General features: G+C 43.5%; 1 protein-coding gene and 1 pseudogene across 1 annotated transcript in view; one reads left to right on the top strand and one right to left on the bottom strand.

Moving 5' to 3' along the window:
* The window catches only part of LOC126542856 (BRCA1-associated RING domain protein 1-like), a 29,525-nt gene extending 11,965 nt beyond the window's left edge, over positions 1-17,560 (bottom strand). The window contains exons 1-10 of the mRNA XM_050189979.3: positions 17,469-17,560; positions 17,359-17,415; positions 17,158-17,303; positions 17,030-17,080; positions 14,222-14,299; positions 13,148-13,239; positions 12,952-13,032; positions 6,349-6,521; positions 6,080-6,188; positions 4,031-4,163 (exon numbers count right to left, since the gene is read on the bottom strand). Of these exons, the coding sequence (XP_050045936.2) occupies positions 4,031-4,163; positions 6,080-6,188; positions 6,349-6,521; positions 12,952-13,032; positions 13,148-13,239; positions 14,222-14,299; positions 17,030-17,080; positions 17,158-17,303; positions 17,359-17,415; positions 17,469-17,527 (979 nt within the window). The 5' untranslated portion in view covers positions 17,528-17,560. The remainder of the gene's footprint in view (positions 1-4,030; positions 4,164-6,079; positions 6,189-6,348; positions 6,522-12,951; positions 13,033-13,147; positions 13,240-14,221; positions 14,300-17,029; positions 17,081-17,157; positions 17,304-17,358; positions 17,416-17,468) is intronic.
* Positions 14,998-16,134, top strand: LOC140216048 (uncharacterized; annotated as a pseudogene).
* Positions 17,561-17,680: the final 120 nt, after the last annotated feature.

Raw genomic sequence — 17,680 nt, 5'->3', positions numbered from 1 at the left:
AGCTCTTAGGACTTATTTCAGTCGCAAATATGAGAGGAAAGTGCAAAGACCTTTCTGTGAGACCAGACTTGTTTGATGGCACTTCCTCAGGTGTAGCTTTTTGGTTGGATTACTACAAATATACCTGCAACAAAAACCAATGAATAACCGATGAAGGCTGCATACATAATGTGACACTTTTTCTCTGTGGGAATGTATGGAAGTGGTTTGACTTGCAAATAATGTTGCATACAAATACTCTTTGGACTGAATGGAGGAAAAGCTTCTCGAGTGCTTTTCAGGTGAATCCTGTAGAGTTCTGGGATAGTGATATTGTCTACAGGCAGAGAGGCACTAATACCAAAGAGTACATTTTTGAAAAGTGGCGGTTACTTCATACTGCTGACCCGACATTGGCGGATTCTTCTTCTGGCTCTTGTTATGTATGGTATGACTAGCTATTATTAAAGACAGATTCAAGTGAGGTTGCTAACCACTATGGATGAATTACTACTAGCACTGACACATACTACATGTCCGGAACAACGTGCACCTGATAAGGGGATGCTGGGCAGCAGAGGCAATTACCGTGACAAGAACACAGCCACGAAATTGGGGGCAGCAGAGACTAGCACTGACTGTAACCGACACTGCAGCGTGATGCCCAACGTACAGAGAGTTAGGACTTGGATCAAGAGCGATGCACTGTTGAGGAAGCAGCATTTCTCATGAAGACAGGCATTTTGAGTGTTCAGATGCTAGTGGATGGCCTCACATTATCAGTTTTAATTGATACTGATGCTTCTGTAAGTTTATTAAACCAGAGCCTAGTCAATTTTGACAACATCGTGCGTGGGAAGACCATCCGTGTCTACGGCTACAATCGTTCTTGCCGAGAATATAACAGATAAACATCAGCTTATCTGAAGTTTGAAGGTGAAAAGTCAAAGGTTGAAGCATTGGTGGTGCCCAAAGTCAACTTTGATTTTATCTTATCAACGCCTGATATAAAACGCATGAAGATTAATATCCTCTGGAATGATTTGGTCATCATAGGATGAGGATGTCATCAACTTCGTATCGCCCAAAATACTGATTGTAGACTGTGTTCTGCAGAGGATGTACCTTTGAAGTTTTCAGAGATTTTGTGTGTTGGCTCATATCCAGAAGCCACAACAGCCATTGAGGTACCTTTCCTGTTATGCGACAGCGCTATAGCCAAGAGAATGCCATATAGCCTCAGTCATAAGAAAAAAGTATGGTTGAAGTAGGAGCTTCAAGGAATGCCAGAGGCGGGAACCGTCAGGCCTTTTCCTTCGTCTTTTGCCTTGCCCATCACGATTTTTCTGAAAGAAAAGTCATTTTGTCACTGTACAGATGATAGACTAGTAAACAAACAAACAGATCTTTTCTCGTATCCAATACTGAGAATTGATGAAACTATTGATGAGACAGGAGGATGTCTGGTTTTCCGGCATTAACCTATGCAAGGGATGTTGGCAGGTACCAATAAAAGAGAATACGGTTAAACATCAATGTAACGACGTCAGTAAAATTGGCAATTTGCCTTGTTATATCTAAATTTCGTCGTATTGAAATTCAACCTTTTACGCAAAATAAGTAGACGCCGATCAATTTTTCTTACACAGCAAAGGGCCGCAAAATTTTTCGAATTATCGAGCAACCGAAAAAAGCCAATTTAAATGTGAAAACTATTCATTTTGATAAATTTGGGAGTCGGCGACGAATGATACGGTTTCATGCCACATATGCCGACGATATTTTCTCAACGCTACGATTTAAGCGAAGCCAGCCACACTTTTGTGTGTACTCCACTTCCATGGCTGATAGCGTCTCCCGCACTGGGACGACGCTATTGGGAAAAGTGCCGACAGGGGGAGCGAATGCTTCGTCTGCCTCTCACCCCAATGGGTCACCGAAACTCGAGATTATGCAAGAGGAGAGCATTCAGCATGTCAAGAAGCTGGCAAAACCACATGACATTCCTTCTTTAAGAGTGTTCCTTGGGCTTGAATGCCACTTTTGTGTGTTTGTGAATGACTATGTGAGAAAAACAAAATGAGTCACTGCACTGATACAGAAAAAAAAAAAGTTATGGTGTTTTACGTGCCAAAACCACTATCTGATTATGAGGCACGCCGTAGTGGAGGACTCCGGAAATTTCGACTACCTGGGGTTCTTTAACGTGCACCTAAATCTAAGTACACGGGCGTTTTCGCATTTCGCCCCCATCAAAATGCGGCCGCCGTGGCCGGGATTCGATCCCGCAACCTCGTGCTCAGCAGCCCAACACCATAGCCACTGAGCAACCACGGCGGGTCTGACACAGAAAGGCATGCCATTCGTATGATCTGAAGAATGTGAAAACAGCTATCTGGAACTTGTGCGAGCCATTTCATTCGATCCTGTGCTGACACTCCCAGAGTTTGATTTGTCATTTTAACTTTACTCAGGCACTTCTCACTACACTGCCGGTTGTGAGACGACAAGACGATCAACAAGACGAAAAAGAGCAACCTCGCAGTGAACCCAGCTATCAGACATTACTACTGCACATTCACAAAACTGCAAGAAAACGACACAATAACGGAAAAGGGCATGGGCATGGAGGAGGAAGCACTAGCAGTCGTAATGGCCCTAGGATACTTCAGAAGCTGTCTGGAAGGCAAAGACTTCAAGTTCTTTACTGATAATCAGCAGTTGACATATCTCTTGGAGCTTGCACTGCCAAAGGGCAGAATAGCCCACTGGGTGAGTGAGATTCAACAATTCAGCTTCGGCATAACGCATAGAACAGGCCAGAGGCATCAGGGCAATGATGCATTATCTTGATTCCATGTGGTGCAAGAAATTTCTAAAGGAAGTATTAACTTGATGCAACACTGGGAAGGAGCTGCGCAAGGGTAAAGTCTAAGTTCCTGAAGCAAAAGTGCCCACAGTCCTCAAATTATATCACAGCAGTCCACAATGGGCAGGACATGATGGATTTTGGAAGATGTACCGCAAGCTCACAAAGAGGTTTATAGAAAAACATGAAAGCAGATGTTGCCAATTATGTCAAGACGTGTCACAAGTGTGAAATGGTCAAGTCAAAATACAAGCCTTGTGGGAACAAAATGGTAGCGGTAGAATACCCAACGATCCCATTCTACATCATTCATCTTGATTTTGCTGAGCTCAAGAAGAAAGGAGAAGTCGTTAGAAGAACTCAAGCTTTTCTGGTCACTGTGGATGAGTGCACACGCTTTGTTGCCGCCAAAGCTGGGGGAGATGACGCGAACTGCATCATACCTCTTCTTGAGCGGGAAATCTTCAAGAACACCAAAGTAATTGTTGTGGACAATGGACCAGCATTCAGAAGTGACAAGCTTTGCGATTGGGCTAGAGAGAAAAACATATCACTTCAATAACCAGCACCCTACCATCCTGAGGCGAATTCTCTTGCCAAACGCATGATCCGGGAATCTTTATCAAGTTAAATCCAGAGTTTAAGGTAGGTTGGAAGGCGAGCATCTTTGCAAGGCGAGCAGTGGAGCAGGACTCTAAGGCTTGCTGACATCGGCACGGATCATCAAGTCCATCGGTAGCACTGCTGCTATAGCGTCGTAGTGCAAAGCCCAGCTCAGTGGAGTCTGCAGAGAGCAATGGCAGCATCGCTACGTGGCATTTGTTGTAAAGCAACAAATCAGCCATCCGAGATGCCTAAATTTTTTCATTGTAAAGGGAACTTCATTATAGTTGTCTTTATTGTAGAGGCATCTGCAATACAAATGAAAGATAGGAATTTGGCCAGAGCATAATTAATCTCGTTATACAGGTCATTTCGTTGTAGCGTTCAATTGTATTAAGATATACCTACTCATTCATCAACGTGTATGGCGTGCAGCCCAGATAAGATCGCAGAATGTCAAAAGGTGAAGTAATGACTGCAGGAACAAGTTTAACGAGCACAGCAATGACAATGTGAACACAAAGGAAGCACTGTTATATTCGAGGCTAGAAAAGTATGAAGTGCCAGTTGTGCTCTGACCTTCACGGGAGAAGGCCACCGTGCAGCTGCCTCCCAGCAGCTGTGCACACTGCGCCAGGGTCTGGCACTGAGTCTCATCCAAACCGGATGCCAGCAGCACCACAGCACCAGACTCCTTTGTCCCCTGAGGCAGCTGGGAAAGGCAAGCACAAGCTCTTACCTTTCTCTTCAACTGTGGTTAATGTCCACCTTACCACTATTCTTGATAGAATCAATTTAGAAAAAAGAAACTGTCCAAGTTTCAGAGAGTACCTCTTATTGCCTGAAGAAAAACATCTGAATTAGACATGAGAGCACTTGTATATGAGATTATAACATATCAGATTATAACTATATTTGCTATCCCATAGTGAAATTTGTAGCCTTCTTACAAGAAACTGAAACAGGTGTGCAATGAGGAAGAATTTTATACTCACTCGTTTTCTAACTATACATCTTTTGATATGAAAGGTAAACTGTCATTGTATATTATGGCAGTCTTATGCCAAGCTTGTATTGAAAAGATTACAGCTGCAATTGGTGCATCTGAACGCATGCAGCCATTCAGTTTCCTTGGAGTGTTTGACCTTGTTGGAAACTTGGTGTATGGTTAGCTATGTGAGAAATGGTGACACACTGATGTTTTTGTTACTCACTACACGTGTAGTTCAACTGTGGCTTTCTCTTACTTCAGAACAAGTATGGTGTGGTATAAACATGTATGAACAGGCCACAAGAAGTTTAAAAGGACACTGTTTGATGTTTGAAACACCCCGAGAGCAAGATTAGGTGAAAGAAATGTACCAAAAGCCCGAAGGCTAGAGAGATTACACACTGCTTTAACACTGTAAATGACATACATTTTGCCACTTACGTGGGCGCCAGGGTGGAAGTAAGAAATTGTGCTTTGGACAAATTTCACGAGCAAGTAAACCTGCTTTTCGGAAAAAGGTTTATGGCAAGCACCTGTTCAAACTTGCATGACCAACAGAGATGCACAGGAGCATTGTAAAATGGATGTCACAGATGCTAGAATAGCCCAGTGAAACTGAAACCAGAGCAACTTAATAATGTAAATAGTTAATTAAAATTGAAAATGGAAAGGGCCACTAAACTGGAACGTCAGTGACAGTTGTTCTACCGCTCCACTTTTGAAATGTCTTGTTTTTGCAGCTTGCTACTGTGGCTTGTCATTCTGATTTGTCTGGCGGCTGTCATATGCATAGCTTAAAGCCATGTGAAGAAGCAGCTCCCACTGTTACCAGTGGCATCAAGGTTCAACTTCAGAGAACCTTCATATTCTTTTCTGGGCTGGCTAGGTATGGTATAGTTAGGGAGCCCTAGTTCACTGCATTAAAATTGCATTGTTTACAAGATTAGTTAAATAAATTGTGGGGTTCAACGTGGCAAAACTGCATAGTGAGTTACGACAAACACTGCAGTGAAGTGTTCCGGATTAAATTTGACCACATGGAGTTCATTAATGTGCACCATAGTACAGTACAAAGGTGTTTTAATACTTCTGCCTCTGTTAGAATGTGGCTGGCACAGGCGGGAATTGAACCCTCAACTTTGTGCTCAGCAGTGCAACGCCATATCCACTAAACCATCACTGCGGGCCTGTTTATAAAATGAAGGGAAACATTTGTTTCAATTAAAATCACTTGTGGGTCCTCTTAGCTATCTGTATTTCGGTGTGCAGTATTTGTGAGTGTTCCCTGCAGCCGACCAGTTAAACAGGTGCATATAGCAGGCCTGCATATGTACATTTGCGAGCAAAAGTTTGGGAACAGAAGGTGCCACAATGTTTTTTTTTTTTTTCGCAGCCTGGGCATTTTGTATGAAATTAAGAGTGCACGCCTATGTGCGCTCGTTTGACCAGTGCAATGTATGTATTAAACAAACTCAGGCAGTGGAGCTGTGCCTGAATATATTTCAATTTTTTGCTGATGCTGTGGTCTCCAAAGTTTTGTTCGCGACTGTACATTCATATGTTGCATGCTGTATGCTGCCTATCTGCACAGAAGTGCATACAGTAGCGAGTGCTTTCTGCACAAACTGGTCACGCACCTGAGGCGATCCAGACGGCTGGTGCACTCGAGGGGCAGGAGGTGACCGCAGGGCAGCCCGCATCAGTTCACTTTGGGCAAGTGACACAGGGGTTCGGCCATCGTTTGTTCTGTGTTACGTAGGCCACAAAGACTTCCTTAAGGAGAGCACTGTTACCTTGATTATTATCAACAAAATTGCATGTAGAAAGCAGCACCATGAATGGGCACTTGTCCCTTTCTGCATGCTGCACTGAGTGACTTTGTACATGTTTTGCTGTGGGCACATACCTAGCACCTATGTCAGCACCTGCACTGCATAGTTGCAGCACCACATCAGGCACATTGCTGAGCACAGCGTCGTGCAGTGGTGTGACACCATCTGGACCGGCTGCGTTGACACATGCACCGGCTGCAAGCAACAGACGCACTACTTCCACGGCGCCTTGGCTGGAAGCCTCGTGCTGGATAAGACACAAGGCACATTCAATGACCAGCTGCAACACAATTCCTGTTGAGGCTTTGTGAACCCCATGTTTGTGTTCCTTCACATTCAAAGGCAGCACTCATGCAATTTTTTTCGTGTCGGTAACGCAGCATACGGCAACACCTCCGATCAGAGGCAACAGACACCACTGCATTAAACCATGAAAGCAGGGTAAACCATTCTGTCAACACGGACCATTGTATCCTGGCAGTGCAGGAAAATGCATTGATTCATGATTGTGGTAAACTAATGGAAATACTAGAACCTTGTTCACACGTTTTGGAAAAAAATGTGAGGCAAACCAGGAAAACATGCAACCCAAAATGATTTAAATATTTGGCAGACTCAATTGTAGTTGAAATCTACGGAATGCGAAATATTTCCCCTATTTTTGCAGCACGCAATTCCAATGTGCGCCAAGCTAGTCGGGCCCAAGCGGCCCTAGATTTGTTGTAGTTATTGTGGTTTCAGCAATGTTGTAGTTATTTTTTGTTGTAGTTATTGTGGTCCGCCGTGCCCACAGAGTGGGCACGGCGGACCAACTGCGGGCATGTGGCCTCACAAGCCTTTCCTCTGCTTCATGCAGGTGCTCGTTCTTGGTTTGGCCGGAGCGACGTATCACCCGAACAGTTATTCTACCGGATCTTCAAGCTGCCAAAATGCGCCTATTCCTTCCACGTGTTTTCTTAACACGTCAGCAACGATGGAGAGTTATCAGGAAACACCTTCCTTCCACGTCACGCCAGCTCTGGTCCCGCGCAATCCAACCATAGCGCCACCTACACATCATGTGACATCAGTGGGCTCCTCTACAAAAGGACGACTGCAGCTGCACAATTTCAGTGGGCACGGCGGACCAATTGCGGGCATGTGGCCTCACAAGCCTTTCCTCTGCTTCATGCAGGTTAGTTACTACTCTGCCTCATTTAAGAGCGATTGCCGCTGTCTTTTGGTCTTGCCGTGCCCCCGGCGTTGTGCTAGTATTGCTTACGAAATGTACTGTATGTGTTTACTTTTGCTGTGCGGTGACGTTGAGACAAACCCAGGCCCAGATATTGAAACAGTGCTGCAAGAAATACTGGCAGGACAAACTAAGTTAGTTATATGGTGATGCTTAGAACGCAGCAGAATAATATGGGAAAACTTTTTACTGATTGGGGCAATCGTTTTAGTGTTTTAGAAAAACGTATCGCTCGTGTTGATGAACTCGAACAAACCGTTAAATCTCTAGAAACCAAGATAGTAGAATTGGAAGATAGAAGTAGGCGTTCCAATTTGATACTATTTGGCCTCCGTGAGGAAGCCGCTGAAACAGAAACCGAGCTTAAGCAAAAAATTGTGACTGACATATTTTCCCATATGCTAAACGTAAATTGCAGCTCGACTGGAAGAATCCACCGTTTAGGGAAGACTGGTAAACAAAGACCCGTTATTATGTTCTTTCAGGACTTCAATGAAAAACGTGCAATCTTACAAAACGCCCACAAGTTAAAAGGGACCAGAATTTCCGTACAAAATGATTATTCGCATGAAACCCTCAGAAAACGTAAATTGCTTAGGGACAGCGCGAAGGCTGAAAAGAAAGAGGGCAAAAAAGTTACTTTGATAGACACGAAACTGCGGGTCAACAATGAATACTTTATATGGAATGATGCCACGAACACCAGGATTAAAATCCACGACTATCGCAGTACTTCAAAAAAGGACTGACTTGCTCCCCCTCAAGAATTCTGAATCTTGAATATCAATGCACGCAATGTTATCAACAAGAGTGATCAGCTTGACGCGATAACTATTGCGCGTAATCCACACATTCTCGTCATCACAGAAACATAGCTGCATGACGAAATAGAAGGTACGGATGTCTTTCCCTCTAACTACCGTGCTTTCCGTCGTGATAGACCTACTAGAGGTGGCAGTGTTGCTATTTTGGTGAGACAAGATATTTCGGCAGTTCTCCTACGTCAAGCTGATAATCTTGAAGGGATCTCTTTAAAAATGTTATGCCATAATGCTTCTGTTTTGATTTTTGCTGTTTACCGCGCTGCCGATTTCCCTCCGCAATTTCTCAATGATCTGCGTGATCACATGGCGTCTTTTCTGCACGAAAAAATTTTTCTCATAGGTGATTTCAATCTTCCGGGAGTTGACTGGATTCACGGAACTCCTAGCGCTGATCTTAATATAAATACTGAGCAGTTGCGTAACATAATCTTGATGCACAACTTGCAGCAAGTGGTTACTGAGCCAACACGAATTAGCACTACTTCTGCCTCAATACTTGACCTTGTGTTTATTAGCCGGACTTTAGATAATTATTCTGTCTCTGTTGAACATGGCATTCCTGATCATGAACTTGTGGCTTTTTCTTGCTACCTTGATCCTCTCAGATCTACTCATTGTAAAACTGTTACTGTAAAAGATTTTTCACGCGCCTGGGATGAGAGCATACTGGATTATCTTGACTTTCGTCTTAGCGGTTTTGGGGGACATGACACCGTTCAACTTTGGGATGAATTTAAGAATATTTGTACGCACTGTATTGACAACTTTATTCCAAATAAAACCAAGAAAACATATAGAGCTACTCCCTGGATGACGCGTGACATAGTGCACATAAAGAGAAAGGTCAAGCGACTAATACGACAGGGTATTTCTCGTGACATAGTAGAACCCTACCAAGCAAAATTAAATGAGGCTATCAGTGTTGCTAAACTTCGCTATTACCAGTTCACCCTTCCTAACTTCATCAGAACTGCTCCTTCCAAGTTTTGGGGTTATCTTAGTAAAAAAAGTAAATCAGTTGACCGTATTATGCATGAGGGCAATCCTGTCGTCGCTAAACAAGATATCGCTGTTCACTTCAATGCTTATTTTAACAGTGTCTTTTCGAACTCGCCCGTTTCCCCTCGTGTGAATGGCGTAGCACACAACAATGATTTTAGTTTTATTTCTTTGTCTGGCGTCTTTTCTATGCTTCTGAATATTAAAACAAAATCATCTCCTGGGCCTGATAACCTACCAAACGTGTTTCTTCACAGGTACGCTGAAATGCTATCTCGCTTTCTCGTAATTATCTTTCGTGCATCACTTTCATCGGCGGTGCTTCCTAACGACTGGCTTTCTGCTCGTATTGTTCTGATACTGAAAACAGGCGATCCATCACTAGTGGCAAACTATCGTCCCATTTCACTAACCTCATCTTGTTGCAAACTTTTAGAACATATTATTGCTTCTGAAATCAATAAATTTCTCGATGATAGAGCAATTCTATCTCCTATGCAGCATGGTTTTCGAAAAGGCCTCTCCACTGTAACCCAATTAACCACTGTAGTTCACAGTCTCGCTAGCACTATCGACAAATCAGGGCAAACTGACATCATATTCTTGGACTTCAGGAAAGCATTTGATCTTGTATCGCACGCAAAGCTAATAGAAAAACTTGAACATTTCAACATTCCTTCACATCTCGTAAATTTGATTCGCGCTTATATTTCTAACCGTACGCAATTCGTAGTAGTTGATAATTGCTCTTCCAGCACCCTTCCTGTCACTTCTGGTGTTCCCCAGGGTAGTGTTCTTGGACCATTATTATTTAATATACGTATATATTAATGACATTGTAGACACTGTCACTCAACCCGTACAAATAAAACTGTTTGCTGATGACTGCCTCCTCTTTAATGAGATCACTTGCCGACAAGATCAAGTTATTCTAAACTCTAACCTTCAAGACATCCTAGCTTGGTGTGCGCGCTGGGATATGCAGCTTAACATTGATAAAACAGTATTTATGAAGGTCACTAGAAAAATTAATAAATTGTATTTTGCCTATAGCCTAGCATCAAAACCTCTTACGGAGGTGAATGAATATAAGTACCTCGGTGTTACCACAGCCAGTAACCTTAGTTGGAACTCGCACATCTCCCATCTTTGCAACTCGGTTTAAGAAACTTTGCTACCTCAGGCATAAATTAAAACACGCTCCTTCTGAATCCCGTCTTATCGCCTACACCTCTCTTGTCCGTCCTAAACTCGAGTATGCAGCTATTGTATGGGATCCCTATACTAAAACAAACATTGATGCGCTAGAAATGATACAACATAAAGCAGTAAGGTTCATCTTCTCTAAATATCGCTCAAGTGATTCCCCAACTCAGTGAATGGCTGACCACAATATTCAGTCTTTGCAACTAAGAAGAAAAATTCACAGGCTTAAATTTCTCTTCTTGCTGAGTAACAATAAGCTATCTCTTTCTCCCGAACCTTACATAACACCCCTTACTGCCCGCCGAACAAGACATCGCCACGCTGCATCATTAACGCCTTATAATGGTAGAACCAATGTCTTTATGTCTTCCTTTTTCCCTCGAACAGTAACGGAATGGAACAGCCTACCCTATAACAAACTTCTCAGCACTGACTCAATAGCGTCTATTACTATCTAATATTAGTGCTTGTTCTTACGAAATCTCGTTTCAATTTGTATCGTTGTGCAATATTTATTTATTTGCACGTTGTAGTAATTTTGAATTATGCACTCCTCCTTTTTTTTCTATTACATTTCCTGTGCTTTGAAATTGTGCTTGTGAAACAGTGTTTTAATTTGTATCTGCCACTCTCTATTCATTATTTAGAGGTGCTTTACTCATTATGCAATTGTACTTTCTATGACATTTTTTCCGAAGCTTTTTTTTTTTTCCGTCAATCTATTGTATTTCTTTTTTTGTGTGTACGTTTCCCCTCCTGCCTGGGCCTTCTAAGGCCTGCAGTATTTCTAAATAAATAAAATAAAAATATATTTGTGCTCCATGAATTTGGCCTGTGCCAGCAGCTTCTAAAGGACCCCTAACCACCCTGAGCTTGAAAATTAGTTACATAATTGCTGATGTGTATTAGACTACTATGAATACATAACTGCAAGAATATTTTGAAATGGTGCAGTAATAAGAAAGGTGCAGATGTTTTAAAAAAATGCCACTATTGCACTTTCTCGCTCTTCTTCGCTACCTGCCCAACTCGCACTCTCTCCCCACTGCCACATACGCTTACCAACTCTACACAGTGCACCAAAAGCTGCGGGTCGCATCAACACATCAGAGGAAGGGCTCCTCCTTTGTCCGTCCCAAATCACCCTCAGCATGAAGCTGACTGAATGGAAGCTTCATAAAAGGTGCAGTGGTGTACAATAGGCGAGCCCCCCTACATTCTCAGAACACCCTGTTCGCAAAGGAGGCACCAAAAAGACCAGGAGAAGAACACGAGATTCTTTTGGGAATTTGTGGCATTCCCATGGTGCGTAGCACTACTGCCATTCAACAGAGACTATGGTCATGTCATTCTCTACATGATGAGTACATTTGTATGAAATGCGTAAAAAATTCTCAAAGGTTTTCAGGGGCCCTTTAAGGCTGGGCATTTTGGTGGGAAGTTGTGACATGCGCACAGTTGTTTTCATATTGCATAGTGTTTTAAGATGGTGATGGAAAACCCAAACAAAATCGAGCTGGTGGGTAACGGCGGAACATAGTGCCACCATAGCGAGACATGACACTCACTTCGTGTCACCTACAGCAGAAAATGGCGGTGTACTTGGGTTATCGCCTATTAAAATTGTGCAGTACGCTTCCAGTGGCACTGCACCACATCAGCTGTGAAACAGATAGATGAAATCCAAAGTTTGATGGCCGCCCACCTGGCTGGGAAAGTACATATATACGGGAGCAAAACGTCCTTAAATTTTCAATTATCTTGGTCGGTATATCTTTTCGCGCTTCTTCGAAACAGATAGTGACGATGCTTATCGCAGTAGTGGTCGCAGCTGCCGCCGCCGACCCTACTGCAACCCACGAGGAGATTTGGTGTTATTGGAATAGGAAATTGAATGCATGCCGACATTTTCATGCGGCACAGGCGGGCAAATACTGCAGGGAAGCTGCCATGGCGGGTGCCTACTGCTCCCGATTACGCGCACCTTGTGCCCTTTGTTGTTTATACAGGATCTAGCGGCTGGAAAATATATCATACGATCGCACTATGGCGATGTACTGAACTTTGATGCTGAAAGATCATGTTTTCCGAGAATGTATCAACCAGTAAAAAAGAAGCATAACTGAATTGGGTAATTTCTTGTGCTCTCGATTGTACACATCGGCGCCAGGAAATCATACGAAACGGGATCATATCAACGAGGTCCTACTGTATTGTGCATGATCCCAGCACACAATCACCATGGAAAGCAAATAGTTCTTTTATTGCTTTTGTGTTCTTCAAAGAAAAAGTGAAACTTGACCCATGCCCAGGCATGCACAAGCAATGGGGCAGGTAAAAGCAACAAAACAACACAGACTGCCAAATTGTATGCATTTACATGAGAACATGCATTGCCTGGGTCAATGTTCACTCACCAGAGGTGTCCAGCCAGCGTTGTCACGAACATTTGGATTGGCACCTCCACTGAGCAGGACCTTTACACGGGCTGCATCACCCTGCATAAGACCAATGGCAGTGGCTACTTGTGCTGAATCATACATCTAACTGTACCAAGAACCTCTAGGAGAAACAAGGAAACCATCTGCCACTGATTGGGCCACTGAAGCACACCTTTATGGCTGCCACTTGCAGGGGTGTCTCCCCTAAGCGGTTCCGCCTCTCTGCAACCTTCCTGGTGTTGACTCCCATGCTGCAGCTTCTCTCTGCACACACATGCCATTTGCATCACTTCATTTGCTTGCTTAACTATTTCACATGGTCAACAGCTAAAGTTTTCTGAGCAGGAGACACATGAGAATAGCTAGAATGCTTCACAAGCAACATGTGCATTTTAAAATATAGAAGCATGGTGCATAGTTCTGTGTACAAATTTACAATTCCACGCTGTAGAGCCAAGCAGTGAAGAAAATAACATTTTCTACTGCTACCCATACAAATCTACTATTGCATAATATTATCTACCAGAGATAGACAGCATAAGTGGGCACTCACTAAACAGTGCTTTTCTTTTTGGCTATGCACTCATTCGCATTAAGCTAAACTTCCATGCACTCAGTCATGTTCATATTCCCCACTCATATTACTGGCATGCTCATACATTCACTTGCTCATGTTGATACTAAACACACCTTCTTGGCGAGTAGAATCTGTTCAAATCAATTGGCTACATGAGCCATTCAGGCTACATTAACCGTTCATCGTAAAACAGAATGTCCCACTTCGGCTTAGCGTCACATGCATTTGTCTACTGCTGCTTCATGTAGACCAATGTAGGCATGGTGGCATACACCAGTGCAACAAGGAACTTTTCTCCACTGTCTCAACCCTGGTGATGCTTTCTGGTGTGGGTAAGAAAAAGCAATGGAAATAATTAAAATACATTGCCGAGCATGGCTTACCATCATGTTCACTGATGGCAGTAAAGTTTGCTCCGTTTCAGGTGCACACTCCTAGATTGCTCAGTGTGCCAAGCATTCCATTCACTCTTTGATTACTGTGGTTACAGGTAGTTTTTGTTCAGTGTTTAGCCATACCATTTGTGCTCTAGGCCTTTGACTTTCTCTGTGTTAAATAATGTTGCTAATCAACTACAGACACAGCTACACAGCCTGGCTTACAACATCGCTGAAGCAGAAGCAGAAAGTCCATTTCCCAACAAAATATCCCCCTGAAGTCGAGTCTTACCTTGGGCACCTTTAGCAGGTGTGCCCCTTGCTGGTGAACCAGGTTGCCCAGCATCTCTGGCACCTCTCTCAGTGCCAACTGCATAGTGGTAGGCAATGACAAGTGCACATGATGGCAGTGGATAGGGAATTAAGTAACACAGAAGCTCTTGTATGTTTGCCAATGACGTAGCCAGGACATTTTCTTTGTTTTTCGTTGGGGGCGGGATGGAAGGACGGTGCAGACAGGTGTTGTCGCACGCCATTTTATGCCAGCTGTTGCTACATGGTTCACAGAAATTTCACGGGGGACGCATAGATTGTAAAGGACAGACTGTCGGTATGGGTGGAGGGCAAGGAGGTGCTGGGGAAACTACAAAATGGGTTCCGGAAACAAAGGAGGTTAGAGGACAATCTATTCTCATTAACGCAGTGTATCGAAATAGCAGAAAAGGAACACAGGCCCCTATGTCTAGCATTTATGGATGTCAAGGGAGCCTATAACAGTGTAATCCGAGAGGATTTGTGGGACATATTCGGCAAACTAGAGGTGGAAGATGGAGTAACTAATCCTTCAAAAAATATCTGTAAGAGCAACAAGGTGCTTATAAAATGGGAAAGAAAGGTATCTGAGCCTATAGAGATACAGCGGCGGCTTAGGCAGGGGTGCTCTCTGTCGCCTTTGTTGTTCATGTTGTATCTACAAGGATTAGAGACCAAATTAGAGAGGAATAGACTTGGCTTCAATCTTTCTTTTTTCAGCAAGGAGAATGGATTGAACAGTCATTACCAGGACTGATGCACGTGAACGACATTGTACTTATGGCAGACAAGACGGATTTGCAGGGATTGATGGACACTTGCGGTAAAGAGGGAGATAAGTTAGGTTTAAAGGTTAGTAATGAAAAATCTCATAATTTTTAATGATAATCAGGGCGGCAAGCATAGGATACAGGAGGTTACGCTGGAGGTAGTGGATAAGCACAAATATTTGGCGTATGGATAAACAATGGAGCTGAGTACCTATTGGAACATGAAAAATATGTAACGACTAAAGGTAGCAGGAATGCAGCTGTGATGAAAAATAGGGCATCGTCGAATTACAATAGGTACGAGGTGGTGAGAAGGATTTGGAAAGGGGTGGTGCTCCCTAGTCTGACTTTCGGCGATGCGGTCCTGCACATGAGATCAGAGGTTCGAGCGAGGTTGGAAATTAAGCAACAAAGGGTAGGTGAGCTTGCTTTGGGAGCACACGGAAATACACCGAATCAAAGGGTGCAGGGTATCATGGGATGGATATCATTTGAGGGCAGGGAAGCTAGAAGCAAGATAGAACTTGAGGAGCGATTGAGAGAAATGGAGGGAAAGTGATGGGCAAGTAAAATTTTCAGTTACTTGTACATGAGGAATGTTGACACAAAATGGAGAAAACAAACCAGAAAATTGTCCCGCAAATATTTGGACAACAGCAGGGAACCAAGCCAAGAAACCTTGGTTAAGAAAACAGTTAAAGAAATAACAGAGAGAGGTTTGTGTAAAACAGGAATGCTGACGAAATCAGCACTTGGAACATACAGAACAATTAAGCAGGAAATTGCCAAATAAAATATATATGAGAAATCTAGGAGAAGCTCTTCGTTGTTTGAAGCCAGGACAGGAGTACTGCGGACTAAGACGTACCGAGTCAAGTACCAAGGGATAGACACGTTATGCGGTGCTTGTGGAGAGGGAGAGGAAACGACTGAACACCTGATACTTTTCTGTAAAGGGCTTCGCCCTACAGTTCAAAGCAATGGGGTGGACTTTTTCAATGCACTGGGGTTTAGGGACAGTGGAGGAAACATAGACGTTAAGCAGGTAGAAATAATCAAATGGAGGTTATCTGATTGGTGGCTAAAATCAAGGCAAGAGCGATATTTCACCCACCACTACTAAGTACAAAATATATCATCAGTCACAGTTAGGTGGCGTGTGCCGCCGCCTGATCAGGAAGGAAGCGGTTTATGATAACTCAAGAGGCAGTGAGCTACTCTTTGAAGCTAGGTCAGGATGTCTTAGAATGCGCAGCTATAAAAATAAATTTAACGAAGAAGAAGACACATGTACTGTGTGTGGTAAATCTGTAGAAACAATAGAACACCTCATACTAAGATTTGATGGTATCCATCCCGATGTCGATGTGGGCACAGTCACGCTTCCTGAGGCCCTAGGGTTTAGAGATAACAATAGCCAGGTAAATAAATATGCGGTGGAAGTTAGCAAAAAGCGATTGGCAGATTGGTGGCTCAAAAACAGAGAGGTGACATAAGGTTAAAAGTGTAGGAAGAAGTATTTAAAGAAAATGGTGAATTTTATTAACTTACAACACAGTTAAACAAAAATAAGAAGCTAAGCATGGTGGCAACTGCCATCACCCCGTTTCAAAGTGAACGCTCCTACCTTCCAACCATCCATCCTTTAAAGGGTTCAGCCTTATCCATCCATCCATCCCCCTTGAGAGTGAATGAGGCCATTAGTAAGGGGTTGTTTAAGTTGTTTTGTAGATGTTTGATTTGATATATTCATTTAAGAAAACACTTTTTGACATCAACTTCGCAAGGCAAAAACAAGGAAAAAGAATTTTCAAAGCTCGCTTACATGCTGGCATCTCTTGACCGGATGAATTTGGGTTTTCACTTTTGGGAAAACCACATCAGTTTTCATGCACATGTATGCGTTTCTCGCCCTGTCCTCATCGTTTCACACATTTAGCTTCCTAAATCGCCCACCAAGAGGCACAATATCAAGCTCTACTACACAAACTTGCCCTGCAAAAACTAAAACTACTTACCATCACTGCCTAGGGCAGCATCTTGCAAGCCATCCTCACCAGGTGCTGTTTCTGCAGAATTATAATCATTACAAGTACTCGACATCAATATGCGACATTGACGGAGAGAAATAATAAAGCGACCGTACCAACGCTTAATTTTGAATTTGACAGGAGCTGTCCGAGTTTCGCGGCGCAAGTGAGCACGCCGCTAATCTGCGGGTCCGGCTTGAGCTCGCGTTGCGTTGTCGGGGAGCCACAGATACCGCACGCATCACGGCGGCCGATGCAGCGCCTGTGTTGCGCACCATCAGCATCAAGCCACACAAATGCGGCGATGGAGAACTTACCTGCATACTGTGTGGCCGCACAGGCCAACAATGTGCGGTTCTTGAAGCAGGTCCTCGCTGTAAGGACGCGCGGTAAGACAAGATAGACGCAAGTGCCGTCATCCGCTTACCACTGTACACACTTCAGAAGAGAGAACAGCTCCTCCAGCGCCCGTCTAGTTTCTTCCATCTCCTGTTTCGCCTGCTATGGTATGGATATTTGACAGCTCGTCGAACTGAGCCTCTATCAGCTGTTTAAGATTTTGGCGCGCTCGGAACCTTTGCTATTTCGACGGGGATTCTTCTGCAGCACGGAGGTCCTTTTTCATACTTTGTGGTATTT

Source organism: Dermacentor andersoni, chromosome 2, assembly GCF_023375885.2.
Source record: "Dermacentor andersoni chromosome 2, qqDerAnde1_hic_scaffold, whole genome shotgun sequence".
NCBI lineage: Eukaryota > Metazoa > Arthropoda > Arachnida > Ixodida > Ixodidae > Dermacentor > Dermacentor andersoni.
The sequence above is the reverse complement of the archived record's forward strand: the minus strand, read 5'-3'. Positions and strand labels throughout refer to the sequence as shown.